Raw genomic sequence first — 24,788 nt, 5'->3', positions numbered from 1 at the left:
TTGTTTTTGTTGATGTCGTTGTTGTTTTTATTGTTGTTGTTGTTGTTGTTGTTATAATCTTATCTGGATTCTTAAAACGGTTTGTTATAAAATTGTACACTTCAAGGGTGGCAAGGAATTTACTAAATAGTGCTTGTGGTTGCAGGATATGGATAGGATTTTCCTGGACCTCAGCTGTACTGATGGCGCTCACAGAGGCATTGGGGATGCTTTTCTCAGCTTCAAACTTTTAACCGAAGATAGTTACCAAGACTGTACACCTAAGGAGACATCATGCTTCAGTAGCCTGAAATGTGGTGTGGTTGAAAATGACAGAATTTCAGTCATCACTAAGCTTTGGGAACTTTTGAATCTCAAGCTGAATTGTAGAGAAGATTTTATCCCACTTTTATCTCCTTCTACACTAGAACTGAGTCTTGTGGAAGTTAACAAAGATGTTGTGGATGGCGCAGTTGTGGAGATGAGAGAACCACTTCTGATTTCAGGAGTTGACGGTTTCAGTAAGCTGTCTTACCCAGTTCTCGGCGAGGGCCTCAACCTAAGTAAGTACATTAAACTTCTTATAGCGGAGCTCGCGTAGCCCCATTATTATACAAAATAATAGTAACCCATCAAACCGAAAAAATTTGGATGTACGACCGTGCGACCGTACATGGTGCTACTTTTAACATGTGTGGTCAATTGTACCGCGGGCACGCCAACGCCACGGCTTTGTCCAGTAGTCCAGTGGTCAGTGCACTGGGCTCCGAGTCGCACGACCGGGGTTCTAGTCCTTGCCGGGGCAAGGTGTTGTGCCCTTGAGACGTGCGGGAAAAAAGAAAAAGCGAGCTCCGCTTTTAGGCTTGGCTAAATCTATATATTATTGTGTGATGTTCAAACTAAATAATCACCCTACCTTCTACACCCTTTGCAGAATAATGTTTAAACCATGACAATAATAATTTTTAAACTTTTCCCCACGCACTTCCGTCACCACTGGTCTTGCCAAGTTTAGCTTTTCGATTTGAATTTGTTTTTTAAAAATTAAAACATGATTATGAACAGGTCGTTAATTCTAATGGTGTGTGTCATCTACGGAGATTAATCTCCCTGAAGAGTGGATGGCTTGGCAACCACCCACCTTCCAGAGTTTTGTTGCCTGTCAGAAAAACCTGAGCTGCATCATTGAAACAGTTTATTTTCTTTCGTTGATAAAATTTGAAGATTTTGTCAAGGTAACCTAGTGAAGGGAGGCATATTAATCTCAGATACCCATGATCACAATTACAAAACGGTAGACAAAGAAATAAGAGAAAACTTATAAGCCCTAACCATAAAAATAATACCATTAGCCTTGACTATGAGGCTTATGGGCCACTCATGGGGAAATGTTGTCTGTTACAGGGGTATAGAAGCAAAACGGTTTGATTCGTTTGTATTGTGTGATATGTCTTCTTTAATTACAAAAAAATGTGGATGGATAAGCAAGCAATCTAGCCGTAAAGCAGTATTCTTTGAGGTTTCTTGCCAAGAAACCTGGTACTATTTTTTAGAGTTTTAAGACCAACTTACGCCTGTAATGATACTGCAGATGCTTAACTTTTTTTATTTCTTTCTACTCAGGAGACGAGCCTAAAGAAAAACTCAGTCGAAGCGGAGAAACCTAAAGCTGAGGAAAAAGACGATGAAGATGGAAACGCCTTTTAAGTCCCAGGAAAAATCAAGTTGAATTATGTGACCGGATACATGAACTGCCGTGTCCAAGAAATAAGAGAAAATATCGACATGAAATCGAGTAGTGGAAGTCAAAACTGACGCCAAAAGGCGATATTTTTTAATTAGGATTGCTAAACACAATACTTATCGTCAGAGAACACAATTTTAAGATTAATGAAATTATTGGTGCTGTTATTCTAGGTGTATTATGTAGATATTTATATATTCTTAAAAATATAATATTTCAGTCATTGCTGAAGATCCTAAATTGAGCACAACGTGTCAGAAGCCTTCGTTGGCTTACATCTCTATTGTTTGCCTTTAGTCCTTTAGGTACATTTTTTTTACGTCAATGCTTTGGTTAAATTGCAAAACTTGTCTTCCTAACAAAACACATGTTAAAGTGAAGCGAGTCTCACCCTAGTGACATGTTTGTGACCTGAGTTTTTGTTGGCTCTATGTGATATTTACCATTGTTCTGGTTTTACAGAACTTAGTGGAAAAGGACTCTACCATACGGTGGTTGGTTGGTTACACCCAACTATTGATAATTTGTAAATACATTTGTAAAGAGTATCTATCATAAAGCATTAGCAGCTCCTTAACTTATATTTTACACTTGTGCTTACTGTCAAGTGCATGATGCATGGAGCACAAACCGAGCTTTACTGGGTCAAGTGTCTGTTTTGAATTTTCAAAGAGAATTTTCTCGCCAGTTCTTAAAGCGTAAATTTATGTCATTTGTTTGAATGTTCCAAGGAGGGCATTTTTCCTAAGTTCATTACTAGGGTCGATATTTAAATGACTTGGAGATACGTGAATAGTTTATAAGTTTCATTTTGCCTTAAGGAAGTGAAAAACTTGTTTGTAATTTCGAAAACAATTTCAAAAACAAAGCGAAATGGAAATGGTAAGATGTTAACTTTTAATACTAGGTCAATTTTATGAATAGCAAGTTTTCGAAAAGTTTTCGTACATGGCGCTTGCCTAATTAAAGAATTAGGTTTAGGTAAATAGGCAAAAAAAGGTGAAATAGCATGTTATCAGAAATAAGTAAAAATGTAAATAGAATGTATACTATCAGAAGCTTGTAAATTTTATGGATCTTCATGTTCAGTTAAGTACTTTGAGAATTCAAATAGATATTCATGTTATTATGTCTTGTCTCAATTACTTTTTTGCGGCAATAAAAAGACATCGAAGGGAATAATGGGTTTGAACTAAATTATCAATCAATTGTTTTAAGGAATTATTTTCGGACTTTAGATTACTAAGTATTTATTAGTTACAGATAGCAACAAAAATAACTGAGGTCAAACCAGTCCACGAAGCAAGATTAATTCAAGGGGTTAAAATGTAAAAACATGATCAATGCAAATGTACAACGATGATTAACCAACATTTTAGAAAACGATTTTCACGTGCGTCAATAACAGCGTGCTGCATGACTAAAGTGCTCGGAATAGCTGTTGCAGTTAAATGGGTTTCCTCTCTATCCCAAGGTTTACGTTCTCATTATGGTACGCTGTATAGCCCGAACGGTAAGTGTCTAGTCAAAGTAAAGCAACTTCAGATTTGCCAGGATATGATTGTGTGTAGTTAAGCAAGATTGAAGCTGGCTGCTGTGTAATAGGCATGGAGTTCATTCTCGCTTTGTCACTTGGATTGGTTAAAAACGTTTACCGCTCCCCTGATAACGGTAAGTTGACGCTGATATTTTTCGATTCTTTACCGCTATATTAAATATTATTTTAATATTTCATGTGTAGAGTTCGTCGCATGACACTTTGCTTAGCTTTTGAAAACAAAATAATGATGATACAATTGAAGGCGTATTTTAGATGCTGTATCTGCGCGATAATAAAGTTTGAGGGCTTTCTGCTTGTCAACTTTGTTTTTCTTAAATTTCAATTATTGCGATCAAAACGCGAAAACACCTCATTTTCTTCTTGTAATTAGTAAAAGAACAATTTTATTAGGCTCCTATTCACGTTTACTCGCTAAGCTTTGTCGTTCAAGCTTATAATTTGCGGGAAAGTAACCTAACCTAGCCTGAAGTTTAAAACTTAAATTTTGACTCGCTCCACTCCAGGAAAAAAACAAACCCCATTTGAATTTATGAATCCATGCCCTGAAAAAACCGTATGTGATATTAAAATCTCATCCTTATCTACTAGATACAAAAGGAGAATTCATTTGGGTTAATTTTTTTTCATGTTTTGTAGTCGAATGGGATCAATATCAGTATCTGGGCAGAAGGCGCTATGTAACAGAATTATTTGGTCGAATTTTTCAGTTCTATCTGGAGCAGTTTGAAATGATCATCGTTCTTAAAAGTAATTTACACTCAAGATTCTTACAGAAAATTCGACAGTTTATATGAGTTAATTAATGTCAAAAACGAAAAATAATTGCATACATTTATTTTCTTTTTGTATATCTCTCCCAAAGTAGCTGACAACTGCAACTTTTGTGAATTTTTCAACGGATGGAAAAAAATATCCAATTTGAAAATTTTTTTCCCTATTGACGATTTTTGGTTTGCTTATAAATGTGAAAACAGCAGATTTGAATTTATTACCGTAACTTTTCATTAGCGTCAAAAATTAAATAGGAAAACGTGTATATTTAGAAGCTTCTCCAAACTCCCGGGTAAAACAATAAAATGTCACCCATGAAGGTTTCGTTTTAGGGCTCCAGATGATCACGCCAACGGAAAATACGCGATTTTTCGAGTGATCACGCGTGCAAACAAAGACTTTTAAACGTCATGCATCTAAAAATGGTCCTCGACTATTTTTTGTGCGGGGTTGTGTAGGAAAAAAATCGATGATCGGTGAACAAAGCAGTTGTGATAAAGTGAAAACTCGCATATTACTCATTTTGTTTTGTTTGATGAGTCCGTTATTTTGCTTTTATGGCTGATTTCTTAGTGAAGCAGAAAGCATACCGCAGGGAATTGCTAAAATTGTCTGGATGATTCTACTTTTGAAAATTCATGCACTAGCTCAGGAGTTGATCGTTTTCAAAAGTCATTAGAGTTTTGAAGCAAAACAAACTAATAATTGAGACTGGCAGACGCCAAGGTCACTTTTCCTCATGTTAGTGCCCTGGGGCGCTTACTCATCAGGCGGGAAAGTAAAGCGGATAGAGAAGCGTAGCGCGCAGCCGATTGGTAAAACAGTTTTATTTTGCAGTACAAAATAAGCAACTGTCCAAATAACCGTACAGTATCGCAGGATGTTTATAGTCTATTCGCGCGTTATTTGTACTCTACTTTTTGCAGTTGGATAATAATAAGGTGTAGTTTTTTGCCGTGGAAAGTAGTTTTAACTTTCAAGTCTGTTTTAAAAAATGAAAGATTTTCAGAATTTCTCTCGTGTAGTTTTGTTTATTATAATGTAAAACTAGTTACGTAATAAATAAATTCTTGGTGTGAAAGCCGTTCTTAAATATTTTCTGGATCGAAAGAATCCTCTCAGAACAGAAACATTTGGCCGGGAATGAAATTTAACTTTTCGCACCGGTTTTGTTGTATTCCGATTGAAACTAAAGAATTAGCAGGACAGCATGACTGGGACGATTATGAATTCCAAGATAGAACGCCAAACACTAACGACTAGGTATCTCGGGGGGAGGGGAGGGGGTTTGTTACGTTTGCTTTGTCGGGGAGTGTCAAATTCAGGCCGATGTCGCTTTTCTAACTCTTCTTTCCAGTGTAAAACTGATCTTTTTTTGCGAAAAAGGATTATTACTCGGGCTTTCCAAAGGAGACGCCCGAGTTGAAATTCCGGCCTCGTTTGTTCTTTCGTTCAATTGCAAATTGCAGTCGAGTCGTTAATGCGCATGTGCGACGTTTTGACTCTGACGCATGCGCGACGTTTTGACTGATGAGCACATGGCATGGTGTAGTGGCGGAAGAAGAGAAGTCTTTGCGGTGCAAAATCAGCACGAATACTATGTATGATACGCTCAAAATGCATACAAATTACGCACATACTAAAAAATGTCGAGCGTTCTCAGAACGGGTCGGTCCGCGAACCTTATGAGAGATCTCTTTGTGAGCCAACATTTATGAGTGATCAGTCCATTCATAGTTAGTAGAGGAGACTAACTCTACTAACTATGGTCCATTCGAGAGGAGGGCTGCGAAATTATAGTCGTTCAGATTAAAGCATGTGTCGGCCAGCGCTTTTCATACTACTCAACTAGAACTTTCCCTATGAGGTTTGCAAGAAAACGTACAAAGTACTACTATTTCTGCAAACCTTCCGTGAAAAGCTGGACCCGAGTAAGTCTGAAATGTCCTGGAAAGAAGCACAATCAAGTGGACAAGCTGGTGGAAGTGATATACGCGTGCTCGTGAAGGAATTGCTCGAAAGGCCCAAAAAGCTCAGAAAACTCGTTAAGATGAGATTTAGCAAGGTTTTAATTAATCTTATAAGTATGAGTGAGAAATTTGATAGTTTGAAGTCTCTGTAGCACTTCCTAGAAGTTTTTCAAAGGCAGGAGATCGCGGAAAAGATGAGAGCAAGTGGGATTTTATGAAAGGATTTTTTCGTGGGGATGGGGAGAGGGGTGGGGAGGCGAAAATTGGAAGGTTGGAAGATTGGACAGGATGAGGCTCATCAGCAGAACCTATTTTACTATTCGGTCATGCAATATCCGATTATCGTGAACAAACAATTCTTTATAAACCACCAATTTAGGCTACAATATTAACATAGACATGCAATGTAATGCTCGGTCAAGTTGTAAATATAACTAGCTCTAGGCGGATAAACAAACACACGAATGAACAAATAAACAACAGTTATCGATCCCTGGCTTAGACCCTTTTTTTCATTTGCAAGCTTTAATCGTCATCAGCACTCTAAACATGCTTATTATTAAAAGTGTGTTTGAAGATAAAGTGAGCGGAATCAGGCGTTGTGGGTGATACTCAAATCACTGATTTGGCTCAAACTTGGCAAAAATACTGATTAGTATGAGTTAACAAAAGGTTAAAAAATAAGCGGTCAAAATATTTAATTTCTTGAGGGATAATTAATTAGCTAACTTTGACTTGCTACCGTGACAAACAGTTAGGACATCCGCAAATCCAATTCACTGTATTATCTTCTCAATCTGTTATATTTTAATAACATTAAACTATTTTTAACTTGTCCATTTAATTTCTTCCTTTTCCGCTCCCTCAAGTAAAGACAGTTTTTCCTGGATTTGACGAAGTCCAAAAATAAGGGTATTTTAAGGCCCAATATCTCCATTGAGCAACCACCGTAATCGTGATCGTAATACCTAAATAAGAAGTGAAAGCCATCACTTAACTTCCGAGAACAGCAGTAAAATTTGTGGGAATTTTTTTTCATCAGTGCTAACGTGAAATGTACATCCAACCAACTGTCCTTTGTCTTACTCAACGAAAATGTCGAAAAGCATATCATTCTTCACTTCAAAACTAAATGAAATCTACAGTAAATTTCGCTCTCGAACGGAAAAATGTTCGCATTCCGGAAGAAATAATGTCCGTGGAAAAACATCCTTGCTTATAATCCATCAAATATTCTTGCTCGCGCGCGATTGGTGTAATCGCATCACGCGATCGCATATGCACCAAGTGATATTCCCCAATTTTCAAATCTCGCGTCTATTAAGATAAAGGCGTTCGTTTAAAGTTTAATTCAAGATAAGAGAGTGTTTAGCTATTGTTGCAGAAGAAAATACTTGCTTGTTTGTTCATAAAAGTCGTGCGAGAAAACAGTGAAAAATACACATCCCACGCAGCAAACGTTAGCTTCATGTTCGTAAACATTTTTCCCTTTGCATAAATATCTGAAGGATAATAAGCTCAACAGCCTCCATTTTGCGCAAAAATATGGCCGTATATTTGTCCCTGACCATTATATGTTTCTAAAAATTCATAGTTTAACTCGTGATTCGTTCTCGGAAAACCGTTCGCTTCTCTGAACAGACAACGTCCGCGGACATGTATTCGTGCATATTTTCTCGCCAAATGGAAGCTATTCTTGCTATGTAACACAGATGCGCCACTAATCTGCGTTTCAAATGTAAAGGAGACCTGAAAAATGTTATATTAGCTCGGATTGTAAAATGAAATTGGCATAAAGAAATAAAGAAAAGTTACTCATTCCGGTCGCAGAACTTAACTCCTAGGGGAGGAAGTAGCAATACTCAGTTCTCACAAAACACCGTCCATTTGTCTTTTACAAGTTTAGTGGTCTTGCCTCCTCTAACTCCGGGCTTTACACTGATTTTCATCGAGTCCAAAGTCATAAGCCGACTATGCATTACCTTAATTATTTGATTGAGCGCCCTCCTTCCACTAAGCGCCCCCTCTCAACTAAACGCCCCCTACAAATTTGGTTTTTGTTAATTAGCGCCCCCGGGTATTGAGTAAGCACTCTCATTTCAAGAAGCGCTCCTCACTAATCTGTTTCGATGAGAGCACTATTAGAGGAAATGTAGATCAACCTTGGTCCAACATCCTTTAATTTCTTATTTAAGCCTCAATAAAGAAAAGGTGGTCTACGTTCCAGTCTCTCGACTATTATGTCCACGTCAGTGTACAGTTCCTTCAAACGAATTTTTTGTTTATTTGATCATAAACATTAAAATTTCCTCGATTGTGATTGGTTTAAAAACTCTTATTTCCCATTGATTTACTTGCCAAGTTGTCATTGGACAGTTTGTAATGGGATAGTTTGTTATCGTATAGTTTGTTATCAGACAGTTCAATAAGCCAATCACATTCAAAGCTGTAGTTTAAATCAACAAATCACATTCAAAAGCGCCTCCTTTGTCATTTTTTGATGCAAATTTCCCCTTTTTTCATAACTTGGCTATTCTTCTTTTCTTGGAAATTATAATTTCTCCTAAATGATAATAATAGTTCAATAGTTCTGATTTCTAATGGTACGCTATTCCACAGATGTACACGATGATTAACAACAAGAAAATTTAAAAACTTAAGTTCTAAAACGACCCTCAATTAGCAAGTGTGGCTTCTTTATTTCGATATAAAACTTATATGATTTGAAATTAACGTACGATAGAACATAAAAATCTACATGACCTGTAAGGCATTTAGAAGAGAACTGAACTTAAACCTAATACCTTCCTTCTAAATTCGAGAGGCAAAAACCTCACTTTGGCTTAACGTTCTGGATAATTCAGATCAGATTTCAAGGGACATATTTTTTCCTCTGTGTGGTTATCCTTTCTCAATGGATATGTCTGCAAATTGTGACCCATTCAGGCTCTATGATGCAAGAAATATAGCCTGAATATATTTTCAGGCTATAAAAAAAAAAAATGCCCGCCAATATCAAAGTCACTGAAAAAACAGTCTTCATAGAGGGGACACAACCATCTCTCTTAATAACTGAATTAAAGAAGCTGTTGAAAAGATCCGCTTTCTCTTGAAAATAAAATACTTAAGCGCTATTGTATTGCACAGAAGATGGAAGGCTTTTGTTCTCATATCTGGATTGATACTATGCCAAATTCGCTCCCGATTTTCTGTTAAAGTGGATAACTGTCTTGTAAAGTATTGTTTCCGTTTCAATCTAATTAGTGACCTAAGTTCCACACGGCACTTTCGAAATGTTGCTCAGTGGTGTTCAGAGGAGGATTTTCCTTGCCTTCTTTCTAAGTCCCTCCTTCTTTCTTATCGCTTTTGAAACTTCATCGTCAATCCATTGAGCGCTATTGGCCAACCTAACCTCAAAATGATCGCGTCTTAAGAACAAGTCTCTGTAAGAATCAAACATCTTGGAAATGAAAATTTTCAACCCCCCTTCAAATTTTGCATGCAGTTAGGCACTCAGGGGGGATGCACAAAAATGCCCTTTTTAAAGGTTGCAGCACTCTTGTTGCCATGGTAACAACGACTGCTTGTTCGAGGCCTGGGGCCTCATTTTCATACAAAAACGTCGCAAAAAAAGAGTGAAATGTTTATTTCTCTACCTCAAGCTAAATAAAACGTTACAAGTTGGCACTTCTACCATACATAGTGACATCATTCGTCTTCACTTTGATTTATTCAATTTTCCCTGAGAGTGAATGTGAACACACCAATAGATTATTCATTTCGGTACAGTTTCGGTCATTTTTGTTGTCGGGTAAAACAGGGAAAACGTTTATCTGAATTTCTCCAAAAGCACACCGATTCTGGAACTGAAACTACCCACCTAGCTGGTTGGTTGACAAATGACCGGTGTGAGGATAGTTTCGTGTAGATCAGCCGACTTCAACTTGTTTCAAATGACATACAAGTATATCAGTGTATCTTCAGAGGACTTCGGATCGCTCAAATTCCCATGAAAGAAGGTGCAGCACTCGGAATCTGGATGATATGCACACGATTTGAGGTATATGTTTGTAGTTATGTCGAGTAGTCCTCCAAGAAGTTTGATCAATTTTTTTTTAAATGGAGAATTTTGGCCAGCTGGGGAAGGAAAACATAAGAAACGACCAGTGTCACGCGCAATTTACTAAATTGCGCCAATTTTTCTTTGCGCAGAAATTTCACTTTGCGCACATTAATGAAATCACGTATCACGCTCAGATTTTTCACGCGTCACGCACTAATTTTAGCCCTAATCAAGCTTCATGCACAAATATTTCGACGCCCTCTAAGTTTGTAACCAAGACAGGGCTGAACAGAGAGGAGAAATTATACTGGCAAGGTGGTTCTGAGATAACACGTGACAGATTAAGAAGGATATGGGTCGGGGTTTTATTTCCTTCCTTCCGACCCCTGTCCCTTCACTGGTTTGCTCCCTCCAGGCTTTTGATGATCTTTACAAAAAAAAATAACGCTTGCAGTGCAAACCAGGTGTTCTGTATGATGGTTCTGTTTGTAAAACGGAGTGAGATGTGGTGATAACCGAAATAAGGATAACCTCGTGCCCAGATCCTACCGTGTCTGAGTAGGAAACTAGGTTCGATTTTTTACCGCCGAACCGCAAGTAAAGCGGACACTTTCGCGCCGATTCACATGTCTATTGGGCTGTATGTTCTGACGGACCCCTGGAACAACAAAAATCGTTACTTGACTATTTTCTTGGAAATGTTAGGAAAGAATGAAAAGTTCGGCGTCGTTATTGCTGTTTCAAAGGCTTACGATAGCGCAACCAGCTTTGTGTACGCTAGGGAGGTCGATGGAAATGAATTTGGCGGTTCCGGCAAACCATTTCAGTTATCAAGAAGGTCAAACGACTTTTCAAAACATGAGTGGGACAACGACATCCTAACAGATGAAAAGATTGGCCTTGGAACAATCCTGAAATATGAACAATTAGGGGAAGAATATCTCTACACGGAAAACACAAAATTTCGGCCGCAGGTAAGCACTGGTATCGATACGATAGCACTATGTTTCTTTATATTCCTAAGGTAACTCCGCAGACAAAAATATTTTTTTTCCAAATAATATTTTATGATTTCCTAAAAATTTCTTTGGATTTTCTTTGAGAATTCTTAAACTGGCTGGAATCGTTTAATTTTCTATCAAAAATCCCGCACGTCGCCATATCATTCTCACAGCATAGTGGTAATTTTGTTGGGTGGTGACGTCACTGCGTTGTCAGAGATTTTCAACATGGCACCTACGAGAGGAAATCTCGCATTAGCTCTTCACAATTTTGAGCGTGAAAACTCAAAGGACGATGAAAGCTTTGTCATCAGTTCAGGTGAAGAATCTGAAGGAACTGATGAGGAAGTTTTGGGGCGTTTGCAAAATCTGGAGTGGTTTAAATATGCAAATTGCAACACAACGACCTTGAACAAAGCAAGGGAGTATTAAACGCATCAGGTCCCTGAAACATTTTGCAAGTGTCGGCCCTGGCAGATACCAACAATGGAGAGATGAAGTGCATACTGAGCCTGACGCCTTTGGTGCCGTTTGTTTATGTAGAGCTGTATTAAAAACAAAGCCTATTCCAATTGAACAGCTCATTTAAGAAAGAAATAAATTTGTCATGTTGTTTACTTACATTGTAACTCATTGTACATTGTAGTTTTTCAAGTGTTGATATTTTTATCTCTATGTTATGGATACCAAAACATGTTGTTTCAATAATACTAGTTCTGTTTATGTCTACTTTATGATTCTAATTTGGGGCTCATTTGTTTTAGATGAACTTTTGTTTCTGCTCTCTCTCATCTACCTTTCATTTAACAAAAAACCACTGGTCTGAAATTCTAAATCTACAACCTTTATACAGTTCCAGCTCTTGAGGTTCAAGGGCAGAATGCAGGGTAGTCACTAAGAAATTTGGCTCCAAGATGGTCCTTAAAGGAAGGTATTTTGCTTACAACAAGGGGACTGGCTTGGGAACAATAATTTGTTCCCAGACATTTGCAATGCTAACAGAAGTCTGCTTTTTCCCCTTGGGGGTGATTGCATCTTTCCCTTTTTACCCAGCACAAGTTCAACATTTTTTTTATTAAATGCAAACATCAGATTGGGAGTTCCTATAAATACTGTATTTTAAGTGCTGACAAAGCCAAATGTTAACAATGATTACAAAATATTGAGTTTTCTTCTTTTGTTTTGAAGGATATTGATAAAATTCAGATGGACCTTAACTATGGTGAAGGCGTTTTTAAAGGTATTAAAGATGCTCTTCCAGAAGCTAAAATTTCATCAACAAAAGGTATTTACCAGGACATGGGACCACTAAGGCTTCAAATTTTCCTTGTCAGCATTACATCTGGTGAGATTAAAAATGAGAGAATTTCTCTCAAGACAAAACTTGGGGAATGTATAAACCTGAAATTGAATTGTAGAGAGAACCTTGTGCTGTCCCCATCTCCTATTAAACTAGAAATAAGAGATGTGAAAGGTGATTGTGATGTTGGTGATGTGGCTCTCATCAAAATGGAAGGCTTGGAACTAAGGAACCCTACATACCATGCTGTATGTGAAGGCCTGATCATCAGTAAGTGCATCTGTTCATTGTAATTTTTATTGTATGTTACTTTTATTAAAAGTTGGTAATTTGGAACTAATATCATGACAAGCCAAATAAACTAAAGCCCAGCTCATGTTTTGGTCAAATCAAGTAGTTCTGAAGACACAAGAGTCAGTCAAGACACTTGGCTGAGATTGAGTTTAACTTTGGATCTGGAATTTTTCCAGACAAATAAAATTTGAAATGCATCATTTCTGTTTTCTGGAAGCTTTTGTAAGACAAGCAGAATTATGCAGACATTTTGATTGGTTATCTCTTGAAATCTGTTGGAGGGTAGATGTATTGATGGCATTGCCATTAACATCTATGCTGTTGTGGGTCTGTTTAGTAAAAGGTTACATAAGATGTCATATTGTGGAATATAAATAATCTAAAATTTCACTGTGTCATGTGAACATTTAAAACCTGAGGCAACATATCAAATTCCTTGGGCTTATTATGTGGAATAGCAAATTATAGCTGATCAAGTAAGAGTTTATGACCTGTGTTGTGCCCTACATTTTGAGGAAAGTCATTTTTAATCTTAAAAGAGGAAAGTATAGAGGGTAACTAGAATTTCAAGAGAAGTACTTCTGGGAATTGATCATAAATAAACCCATATTACTGTTGATGTGATTGATTCAAGGGCTTCAGAGTTGAGCAGTGACTGTGGAGTTAAAATTTATCAGACTGGAACAGTTACAAAGGTCTGGAAGTGAACAACTATGTTTTGTTTTAAATCTCTGTTTCTTTAGGGTACAAACCAAAAGTAATTTCAGTTGATGGGGAGCCAGTGAAGGTCATGGATGTGAATGGAGAGTTGCATTAATTAGTATCAGGAAGTGTCAAGTTTGACACTGGGAATGATGCTGCAACAGCAATATCCACAAAGCTAGTAAATGATTTGGGCCTTGAGCCCAATATGCTCAAGAAAAGAAAAGTGACTTTGGCAGGAGGGTTGGACATGTCATGTGGTTTGGTTGAAATTAGTATTGTTGTCAGAGGATATGAATTTTGTGTTAAAGCATTAGTTGGTGCTGTTGGCCCAGACACTGACCTATTAGTGGGTGTGGATGTAATGCAACGTTTTGGTGAAGAAAAGTTTACTCTAGGAACACCTTAAGGTAAAAATATGATCAAAGGGTTGTAAGTGGTTTAAAAATATGCAAGATTTTAATTTATTTCTAACTTGGTTATGTTTCCTTGTTTCTATTCTTTTAAATAGAAGCAAAATATTGTGAAAGGAAACAGTTTTATTGTTTAAAAGTTTTTGGTAGAGGTTGTCTTTCTTATTGTTGTCATTTTCAACTAACCATTAGCTGATTGTTTGAAGCCTGTATTTTTTTACTCTTAAACTGTTTTATTATGATTGCTAGAAAGCATTTGAAGGTACAGATTGATGACCCCAACAATTTACTTGCCGAAAAATTGTACAGTTTAAGGAGGATCTTGCCGTAATTACAGCCCTAAATCGTTCGGGTTCTTTGGCAAGTATTTCGTTGAGTTTTAGAAAAAAATAAAAGTGTTATTCACCAGCCTAGTCGGTCGGTATTGGGAAAAACTGTGCCCTCTGTCTCATGTACCTCAAGACTACGGGCACAGTTTTTCCCAATACGGACCTCCCGGCTGGCGAATAACATATATATATACAGGGTCACTTTTGAGGGAGCATATACATCAAGTGGCTCGTTTGGCTTGGCAGTGGATGAAAGAGCAAGGAATAACGAATATGTGCATTAAGTCTTAGGTCTATATATTTTGTGGCTCGTTTGGCTCGGCAGTGGACATATATAGGAGCAAACGAGCCATGCGAGCCGTGGATAGTAAAAGTGGCCCTGTTTTCTATGTTCAGTCGAAAGTTTTCCTCAAATTTTCGTACCTTTGCGATGTTTACGGTCATTTCCACATTCAAACACAGAGTAATAATCTCCTCAGCCCATCATGGAAAGAAAAAAGTTTGCAAAAATATAACTTTTAAGAGAATACCTATGGAACTCTTAATGGCTATCTAACCTGGTACAAGGGGACCTGGTCCTATAGGTTCGCCAATCCCAGCATTCATTCGGATGACTGTAATAGCAAAGAAGCGCATTGGGTAAAACCCTGATCCTGATTGTCCGATCACATGAGCGTCTACTTTGCGAAAATGACTTACATCTCCTCTGGCTCAACGGCATTTGAAGTGAATTAGGGTTTGGGGTAAGCAACGAAAAGCAAGAAAAATAAGGTTTGTGGTTTCTTTCAAATAAATTCTCAGTTTTCTAGTGACACACACACTTGTAACGTGTCCATTTTTCGCAACCCTCTCTTTCAGATCAGAGTTTGGTGAGAGTGGTGTACGTCGATCGAGGTTTGTTATAGAGAATTGTTCCAGATCAAGTGTGATACAAAGTTAATACATATGCTATACTCCAGTATTTCATTCGTATTAAGCTAATTATTTCAAATGCCAATTTGATTTATGTAGTTTATGAGAAAATATATATGACGCGTTTTACCTGCGCCTACATCCAAGGGAAATAATAGATACAAGTACTTCCAGTCATTAATATTTCTCAAATAATTCACCATGCTAACGAGATTATTAATTGATTTGTGAAAGTGTTTGGTTTGGTCCGCTCCATTGCGTTTCTTCTCGTGTTCGGTCTTAAATATGAATCAGCAAAGGTTGGTTTTCCTGAATCATGAGCGATCTATATTTCTTTGTTACTTCTTCCCCGTCTGATTATCCACATGACCGTTGGCGGGAAAACAAAGTCACATGACTGAATGAAGAGCTCCAGAAACGCAGCCATGATGCGTGTGTCTTTTGGGACGAGTGACTCACTTAAATTATGTGCGAAGTTTACGTATTCCTCTGCCTTAGTCATGTCAGAAAATTTGTACTTCTGTCTTTGGGGAAAAGAGCCTCATCAGAAGAGTACAGCTCAGGGAGTAATTCGGCGATTTACACCCCTGCATTGTTCGGCACGAAGTCCAATTACCGGTGTCAATAGCCATGTGAGAAACTCAGGAATGAAAAATTTAATGCAAGAGCACATACCCTTTTGAGTGCTACGGAATAACAGTTACTGGGCCAGTTTTTTCTTTCTGTGTTTGATGTCAACCTGGACCTTACAATCTGAAAAAAAGAGTTTTTGACATAGACTAATGTTGGTGGCATGAAAGGTCTAGAATGGAATATGGCCACCAAAGATATTTTTCCAGGGACTCGAGAGAGTTAGTTGATACCCGAGTAGAGCTGACCAAGTGATGGTACTTTCGTTAGATCATTGGCCAAGGGTTGGCTGATTGATGTAAAACATTTGAATATTATAGCGGTTGAACCACCTCGGTAAAAGTACAATAGAGACCGTGGGTAAGGAGCTTCGCCATTTGAGGACCATCTTGGGGAGGTTGGAGTGTTCATTTGCTAAGCAGGAGGCTAAGCTGGACAGGCCCCTCAGTATTCAGTATTATGAGTGGGCCAATACCACAGACACCACATTGAACGCCTCAGATGCCTCATTTGTTTCACCCTACATGAATTGCACTACATCCTTGGATGAGATTCTATCACCCCCGGCTGTGTTAGGGCAGAAGGAGATGTCAGTAGACCTGCACCAATTTCTTGTGCCAGCCCAAAGCAGAGCTTTAGCAGAATTAGCAGAAAATCCCTTAGAAAAAAGTAAACAACCCTGATACGTTTGATAAAATAGTCTGCAAATAGTAATGAGCAAACACTTTTCAGTACACCTGAATTTTAAGTTATGAAATTATTTCCAACACAAAAACTTACCTGTTTTTTTCCTACTTTCTAAGGAACCAATACTGGTTCAGTTGCAATTGAGGGTAACATTAATGTCCAGCTGTCCAGAATGGATTTCACTCATGCACAGGCTGCTCACAAGCCTACAGCCATGGCACTTCACCTAGTGGACCATCTTTTTAAAAGAGATGTGTTGTTTAAATCAACTGTCCATGGAACAAAGGAGTATGCTCCCCCAGACCAAGACATAATTACTGCAATTAGAGGTTAGTAAAGGCTTTGCAAAACTTGTGCGAGTAGAGCTAAGAACTCTGCATCTAAACCAATTATAAATGTTTGCACTGTTTGCTTGGAAATGTAGCATGTGACCTCCTAATTGTTTATTATTACAAAGAAGTCAGACAACAGATGTAGGAACAATTTTTTAAGTAAGCAGTTTGTAATATGCATGCAAGTCATAAGACACAATTTGGTGTTGACGATTTAAAACATTTTTAGCATCTGCTTGAAAACCTTGCTGGTATATTTATAAAAATGCATGAAGCAACATTTCTTTTCTTTTTTATTTTCAGCTGAAGTACAGACAGCATTTGCATACCAGAGCCACGGTGTCAATGCCCACCTCCACATGTGGGACCAGTGTAAGACAACCATTATTTAAAGAAAATTAAAAAACTTAAAAAGGAAAGAAAGTTGAAACAATCAAAACTTCAACTAAGGCATTGATATAAATAGCTGAAATTGCATATTAAAAAGGACCCCAGAACTCATGTGGACCAGTCAATAGGTCTAAATTTACTTGTTGCATTTAGTTGGACTGGAAGTCTCAACTGTGATTATTCCTGAGTGGAATGGTATAAGAAAACTATACATTTAGGCAGTCTGTAAAAGTGATTTGCATTTTTTTAAGTATTATCAGGGCAAGCAACAGATGCTCTAAATGATGGTTGTGAGGAGAGGCTTACAGATGGTAACAAAGACCTGATGCAGTTCTTTGAAGAAATAATCAAGTGGTAAATGCTTCAACCATCCATGTTTTGACTTGTGATAAATGTTGCCTTGACAGGTTCTTGCTGACAATGATTACCCTATACAACCATTAGTAAATGAAGCACACCGCAATGTTGCCTGGGTCTTAAATAAAAAATTAGTCAAAGTAGTAGTCAGGTATTTACATCCATTATTGCTTCTTCCCAAGGAGACACACAAGTAGGATTTAAACCAATTAGTTTGGTAGCCACCCAAGATGGGGAGACTAGGATATCAACTGCTGGCAGTGGATTAGGATAAACACAGATTCCTAATAAAGAAAAGAGATGGAAAGATGGAAAGATTTTGATTGAATGTTTCCTTATATTTGGGTTGTTTTTCAGTTTGTCAGAAGAAAACTATGGCCAATGTTCAACCAATACAGACAAGTGGATACAACTTTCAAGAGTTTTTTGTGAGATATGTGGACAATTGGGTATGTTGATGTGGTGCTTAATTAGCAAACTAAATCTTTTTCTTCACAAGAACCACACTTCATTGTATTCTTTAAGTTACACCCCATTCATGGTTGATCAAACATATGAAATAACATTGACTCTTTTTTGAGGAAATCAAGACATACTGTACGCATAGGTTTCTTACTTAAGTGTAGTATGAAACCTCTCAAATATATGGATATAATGATACAACTTTTTTTTTTCAGATAATTCACATTGTTGTTAAATAGCTCAAGCATTGATTTTATAATTCAATGTCCTATAAGTTGGTTTGCCTGTGGAAAAAATAGGAACAAAAGTACCTTGAATTTTCCTGTATCTCAAGAATAATGATTAAATTGCTACCACTTGGAATTGCATGTTTGACTCAAAAACGTTTGGCTTGTTTCTATGTTTTTGGAACATTAAAAGTACATTTTAATTATAAAATATATTACATAGCAATTGATAAATTGAAAATATGTAACCTATGTTATGTATGGCTGTGTGTGATCTATGAATAGCAAAATGTCATTTAGTTTAGGGGCTAGGTCTTTTTCCATCATTTGCAATTTTTAAATTGCATGGTTGTAATTTAGATGCTCAACATTTGCAATTTAAAAATCATTTTTCCAATTGAGGTATAACTATTTGCAATATATGAGTAGTGTAAATGCAATTGCTAAATCACAAATTGCTTGGTAGCTTTTTAAAATTCTAAATCAACCGTAGAAGATGTGGATAAGTAAATGTACTCCTGTCTCTTTTACAAAATAATAATTGAATAATCGTGGGCTGAGTCTCCTTTGACACTTGCATTTTGATGTGAAGTGTTTCTTGTCACATCTTGCACAGGAGATAAACAGAATATTCAAGATGATCATTTGGTGCATTGTAGAGAAGGTGAAGAAAACTACTTTGCCAATGGTGAGAATTCTTCATGTGTGTCATATGAAGCTGATAGTGACTCAGTATCCAATTCAGAAAACTGTGGTGGATCTATCAATTGTGAGTGATTTCTACCGAACATAATCATCAATGATAATTGTGAAAGACTCTTTGCAGAGATCATGATGAAAGTGTGGCATGAAAAAGATATAGTGTGTGTATATATATATATATATATATATATATATATATATATATACACATTCTACACATTTTACCACTACTTTTTTTTAACATATTCACACAGTGGTCAACTGTTTGAATTCTTTTTTGTAAAGTTCTTTTTTATTTATTCAGCTTTTGAGGAATAGGCTTGACCAGGTTTTTACCATTACCATTGCAGTGTACTAGAGTCTAGAACTCCCCATTTCTACATGTTTTTCTCACCATGTAGGTGGCATTTCATGTTTATTTTTATTTGCCAATTAGGCCTCTTCTGCATCATCTGTGGGCTCTGAGCAGTATTAGGAATATCTCTTGTCCATATTTAGTTTCCTGAGACCAAAAATCATTCGATTATTGAAATTATGTTGTAGGCAAATTGAAAAGAACAAGTTATTGTAAATTATTATATTTGCCATCAGTGTGCTGTATTAAGGATTTAGAATTTTACCCTTACCATAAGTTCACCAAGTTTCTAAACAGCATTTTCACTGATTTTTGATAGAATTCTCTGATACCCCAAAAATTCCAAGGGCAGTTCTGGTAGCACTTTTGGTAAACAGCATTCTCTTTTTGTAGAGGGAAATAAAATGGTCTAAAATGTTTATTCTTTTTCCATGCCATGATTTACAAAATATCCAGAAAGTGATATGATTTGTCCTTTTTTTATTCTTTTCAAGGGAACATGCAGGGCAATGGTGGTATACATGATGATGAGCCTGAGTTGTATTCTGGCTCAAGATGCAATACCATTTATGTGAATTCCACTGTAAGCTCTCAGCTTGGAGCCACAGGGCATGGTTCTGAATGTGAAAGCCCCCTTCTTGTTGAGAAGGCAGAGAAAAAAGAAATAGATCAGGACCCTCGACCAACTGACACATTGTCCTATGACAAAGTAGAGAATTGGCTACAGTTCACCTGCTCTGCCAATGGCTTGCCATCTCTGTCTCCTTATATTCCAGAATCATCAGACTCAGATCACAATGATACTCTTACATTGCTTAATTGTGTGGAGTCTGCAAGAGCCATTATGGAAGGAAGAAAGAAAAGAAGAAGAGCAACAAATTGGTGGAGTAGGGGAGGAAAAGTGAGTAATCCTCTCTTTCATTCCATATTGGTGGAACCTCTGAAAATTTTACCAGGTTCATTGATGTACATGATGGTCTAAAATTGAAATTTCTGGCTGCTTCTCTTGAAACTTGAGGCAGAAATATGCAAAGATCATATCTTTTTTTTTTTTGTATAATTGTCTGTAGTTTGTCAGCACATGTATTTTACTTTTCAGTATTTTTAAAATGAATTTCTTTTGTTGGAAGGACTTTTTTATGAATATGTTAAACTTCACCGAAAAGTACTGACACATTAATTTGATTCTGAAAAGTCAATTGTACACTGATCAACTGTGGTGAAGTAACAATCTGCAGGCAAAGCTTGAAACCACCACCAGGTTACCAATACTATTTGCAATTTAGCTTTCAAACCCCTGATTGCCTTTTTTTTTGAGAGATAGCTACATTTTTCAGATGTTTGTGGTGTTCTCAGGTTTAGATATAAGTTTCACAGTAAGTGTAATTTTGATTTCTATGATTATTGTGGCATACATATTTAGCATGAAGAGGAAGTAGGAGAGAAGCAGATCTCAAGACGAGATGGGGCAAAGAAAGACTACAAAGTTGAGAAATGGCTGAAGGTTGTCTGCGCTGCTAAGGGCTTGTCTGCTGGGGAATTGACATCATTTCTGTCTTGTAATGTTCCCTCAAGTTTAGATGCAGCTCATAACGATGAGCTTTCATTGCTAAAGGGTGTAGAGACTGTAAGAGTTAGATTACCAGGAAGAGGAGAAAGAGAGAGAGATGCAAAATCTTCTTACAGTGGAGAGGTGAGAAACTCTTGTTTTTGTTTCCTTTGAATTGTGCATCCAGCATTTGTCATTTTTCAATGCTCAAGGCAGGTTTGTTAATACCCATTATAAATAAATATGAGGGCAGATATCTTATATTATGCTAATTTACTATTGTTCGTTTTTGCTTTCGGTAGACATGGGCAGTATAGTCATTTCCATTTTTAATGGCTTTTCATTTGTGGTGTAACTGTTGGAGATGTTGGGGGGGGGGGGGAAGGGGGGAGGGAGACACAGGCAAGGGATCTGCACCTAGATATTACATCCCATGTAAAGTTTTGCATAGGGTGCATCAATGGTTTCTGTGATGTGTTGTAGTTACAAACCTAATGAAGATTTTATGGAACATTCGGACATTCAGTTTCAGAAGTCTCTGGTTTGATTCAATCTCCTTATTGCATTTGGTTAGTTTATTGTGCTTCAATAATTATAGTCATCCACAACAGTTCTGTATACCAATGGGACTCCGACCCTGTAGACGCGGGTCACCTTAACCTAATAACTTTTATAACTCATCCGGGTTCTCTAATCATAAATAACAGGAAAGCAGTCATACATTGTCAACTGCACTACTTCCCCTAAGATTACCAATTACCTGTATGTCTGTATTACTTACTTTTCCAGCTCTTACCAATATTTCTTGATATTTGCTTTTTTGTCCAACATCGAAACGCTGAGTTGTTCTAAATTTTTTTAAATGTTTTTCAAAATCCACAGAAAAATGATGTCCGACCTTCCCAAAGCAACCATCAAGACGTGGCAAAGCAGGCAGAGGCTTGAGCTGCCATAAGCAATCATGAAGAAAAATTCATCACAATGAAAACTTAGTTTGTGTTATTTAATTTGTAAACACGTCGAGCGTCTCTTACGCTACCTTTGTGCTCTCCCTACTATCCGCGTGCATTCTGAATTGGATTAAAGAACGTTAGACATTGTCCATTCCTAACTTTTCCATGATATATTAGCCAAACAGAGCGTGCGTTAGAATGTCGCTATGTTATAATATAGGATGCAACAGACAATTTTGAAAACATGTACTTTCGTAACCGAGTGTCATTAGAGTTTAAATGCATTAAAGACGTTGTTAATTTAAGTCGATAAGTTGGAGAGTTAGAGAATTGCAAAGGATATCACGAGAGCTATCGTCACTGTTCTTTTAGCGTTTTCCTCTCCTTCCTTTGCAAACGAAGCTACCAAACATGAAGTTTGAAAACTTTTGTAACGCCATCAAGTTTTGGGATATAGAGACGAACATACTGGGTTTCAAGGAATAGAGTTGAGAGCCGATCTATTTTTTCGTGGTAGGTTTTAAAGACGCACATAAATGTAGGTTTACATATTTCTGCTAATCAAATGAAAAAAAAAACTTTCCAAAGATTACGTCCTGATCTATCACGATCTAAAGGCTTGATCAGGAACGCAAAACGTCCAGTGTCTGTAACATTAAGTCTTAAACCAAGTTTATTTGAATCAAAAAGTCTAAACATGAAGCTGTTAGAACATGGAAAACCTAACAATAAAATAAAAACAAGTGTACATAATCAAGAAACATGTGCCAGAAATTGCTGAAAACTACATTCATCTTGCACAGTACAAAATCAGGCTATGACTTAGTTTTGTTTTTCTAGAAGTTTTATGATAATTTGAGGCTGCTGCTACTGCATCAAGGTGAACATCTGCTGTAAATTTTGCATCTGTTCTTGTTACTGTTTAGTTTACTGCAGAATGACCTGCATCAAATCCTGATGTTGCTTTTTGGATTGCTCTTCCTTCTTACTCTCAGCCTCTAGTCGCCGCTTCTGTAGCTGTATTTCTTCCATTTCCCGTCTCTGTATGAGGTCGTTCTTTTCTCGCAAATATAATATGCCACCGTGTCACTAGCACCTCTTCGACGTTTTGCTCTTGCTGCTGTTACATTCTCTACCTCATCTTTCCTTTGTCTTTTCTGTGTCCCGCCAAGGTTCTCTAGAGCTCTGTTTCTCATTTCCGCTGCTTTGGCACTATCGAGTTTCTTTTTTGTCATTTTGCGCTGTTTCTAAAACCACAGCTTCTTTTTCTGCTATCTCCTCAAGTGCTTTTTCAACATCACCCAAATCTGTATTCATTCCGCTCAAAAGCGTAATCCGTTCTCTTACAGATCGCTTCGTCACTCTGAATTGGGGATGTTGAAGGCTGTTCAGATTGTTCGCTATTTTATCCCAAATTTGGCCCCTTACGATGCTTCCTTTCTTTGCCTCGAATGGTTCAGGTGCGGGAATCTTCTGACAAAGACAATTGTCATATTGTTCAGTCCACTCCATGTTGGTTCTAAAGATAAAAATAAAATGTTAACGCTTATTTTTTTGTGTGTGTTGCATGTTGTTTGTCTTTTTTTTCTTGTTACTGCAAGCAGAACCCTTTTTGTTCACATGCAAGACACTTTAACAAACATAAACAATCGAGAGATTATCATTTACTAAGCGTAATTCGTATTGAGTTTCACAACATTCATTGTTATAAACGTGAAGAAACGAGAGTAAGAGAACTTACTGAGAAATCTTCTTGGCACTCATGTCGGCTGCAGCCATGACCTGTTCGGTGGAGAAGAAAAAAACATGTTTTTTTCTCGGAAATCAGGTCCCAGAAGAGTAGGCAAATGAATTTAAAATATTATTGACTCCATAATTCGCAAAATATTCGAAAATTATAAAAGATAATTTATAAAAATACTGTGATCAACTCACGTTTTGTACGAAACGACAAACTGGTTGTTTTGACGTCTCAGACAACACAGCTACGGCGGGAATTTACGGGAGACAGCTACCGGAAGTAGGTAAACACGCATTCAAACTTCCGCCCGCCGTCGTAGACATCCGCCGTCCTCGGATCTTGAGGTCCCTAATAGTGATTTGGGTACGGGGATACTCAAAATGAGATGTTGTTCATATTACCTGTCTGGAATGGTTCTCGAACATATTTGTTCTTATTGTTATTATTGTTAAAGTATGATCATATGAATTTATTTATATTTATAAGTTTATGTAATAAAGTCTCGCACGACTTGTGTCTGCATGCTTAGCTGTGAGTATATCGAGTTATGGATGCACCTGGGAAGTTTGGAGAGCACTCAAGAAGCTAGTGTTGCTTTCAGCTGTGCCTCACGCAACTCTTTCGCTTCTCTCGTGCTCTCCAAACTCCTGCGTGAATATCTCAGTCGACAGAAACACGCTAAGCAAAACCAATTCTTTGTCGTCGCACGACGCGCTATACAACATTTCCCTGCGACACTATCGAGGTCGGGTTTCTTTAAAGTCTCTGAAGCTGGTATAGATTTTGCTGTTCCATTTCCACGCCTTCTCAAAGATTTGCCGGAGAATAAAGATTTAGTCACTGTCCGAACGCAAAACCCTGCGTGCTATTTACCAATGTCTTTCTCCAGGAGGGTCGTAATGCGTCCTTGTATAACCTTTCGGAACACTTATCTTGTGAGGTATAGGAGTGTTATGTTGGCTCTTCACATTTTAGTGGACTATATACTTCAATTTGGAAAATACATCTTTGTAAATAACTAAGTGTATGTAGGTGTATGACGCTCAATTTTTTTTCATGGCACTTATGTTGCAAAAGTGGTTAATCACATGGCCGGTGAACTCGCTTAGTTCCTAGCTGTTGAAAGTCATCCGCGTGTGGTCCCAGGTTAGTAATGTGGTCATTTCTAGTAGGCTAGGTGAATCTGTTGCAACACCAGCCGCCTGTCGCGCCAATAACAAAAGTCAGTCACATGTTCTATCCGTTCAAATTGGACTGACCACGTGTAAGCAGTTTTAGACAGAACACCTCGGAGGCCTTTCTCAAGAGTAAGTGTATTCTTCACCACTGTGTTTGGATTGAATTCCACCGGAAGCTGTAGAGTT

General features: G+C 37.5%; 2 protein-coding genes and 2 pseudogenes across 7 annotated transcripts in view; 3 read left to right on the top strand and 1 right to left on the bottom strand.

Annotated features, from left to right (window-relative positions):
- Window positions 1–2,854, top strand: part of LOC131791930 (uncharacterized) — a 50,826-nt gene extending 47,972 nt beyond the window's left edge. For all 4 annotated transcript variants that reach the window (XM_066172314.1, XM_066172315.1, XM_066172316.1 and 1 more), the window contains 2 exons: window positions 146–542; window positions 1,603–2,854. In XM_066172314.1, the coding sequence (XP_066028411.1) occupies window positions 146–542; window positions 1,603–1,646 (441 nt within the window). In that variant the 3' untranslated portion in view covers window positions 1,647–2,854. The remainder of the gene's footprint in view (window positions 1–145; window positions 543–1,602) is intronic.
- Window positions 2,855–10,725: 7,871 nt separating this feature from the next.
- On the top strand, window positions 10,726–15,022 carry LOC131798488 (uncharacterized; annotated as a pseudogene).
- On the top strand, window positions 14,201–22,714 carry LOC131798461 (uncharacterized). Of its 3 annotated transcripts, none has more exons than XM_066172580.1 (9): window positions 14,201–15,021; window positions 16,473–16,685; window positions 16,992–17,060; window positions 17,330–17,432; window positions 17,793–17,884; window positions 18,741–18,893; window positions 19,676–20,082; window positions 20,605–20,874; window positions 21,613–22,714. In XM_066172580.1, the coding sequence occupies exons 2-9, from the start codon at window positions 16,529–16,531 to the stop codon at window positions 21,673–21,675; spliced, it is 1,314 nt and encodes a 437-aa protein (XP_066028677.1). In that variant the 5' UTR covers window positions 14,201–15,021; window positions 16,473–16,528; the 3' UTR covers window positions 21,676–22,714. The 3 variants fall into 3 exon arrangements, with proteins under 3 accessions (XP_066028677.1, XP_066028675.1, XP_066028676.1); XM_066172578.1 differs by lacking the exon at window positions 14,201–15,021 and adding an exon at window positions 15,286–16,338; XM_066172579.1 differs by lacking the exon at window positions 14,201–15,021 and adding an exon at window positions 15,287–16,338 and having other exon boundaries at window positions 18,741–18,812.
- LOC131791924 (uncharacterized abhydrolase domain-containing protein DDB_G0269086-like) lies at window positions 22,599–23,195 on the bottom strand (annotated as a pseudogene).
- Window positions 23,196–24,788: the final 1,593 nt, after the last annotated feature.

The sequence above is a fragment of the Pocillopora verrucosa genome, chromosome 9 (assembly GCF_036669915.1).
Source record: "Pocillopora verrucosa isolate sample1 chromosome 9, ASM3666991v2, whole genome shotgun sequence".
NCBI classification, from domain to species: Eukaryota; Metazoa; Cnidaria; class Anthozoa; order Scleractinia; family Pocilloporidae; genus Pocillopora; species Pocillopora verrucosa.
The sequence above is the reverse complement of the archived record's forward strand: the minus strand, read 5'-3'. Positions and strand labels throughout refer to the sequence as shown.

Bases quoted from the DNA above. Each gene is read 5' to 3' on its own strand.
- LOC131798461 (XM_066172578.1), top strand. From the start codon at position 16,194: ATGAATTGCACTACATCCTTGGATGAGATTCTATCACCCCCGGCTGTG. The intron at 17,061-17,329 runs GTAAGACAACCA...CATTTTTTTAAG, and splicing joins CCTCCACATGTGGGACCAGT to TATTATCAGGGCAAGCAACA. The intron at 17,885-18,740 runs GTATGTTGATGT...CATCTTGCACAG, and splicing joins TGAGATATGTGGACAATTGG to GAGATAAACAGAATATTCAA.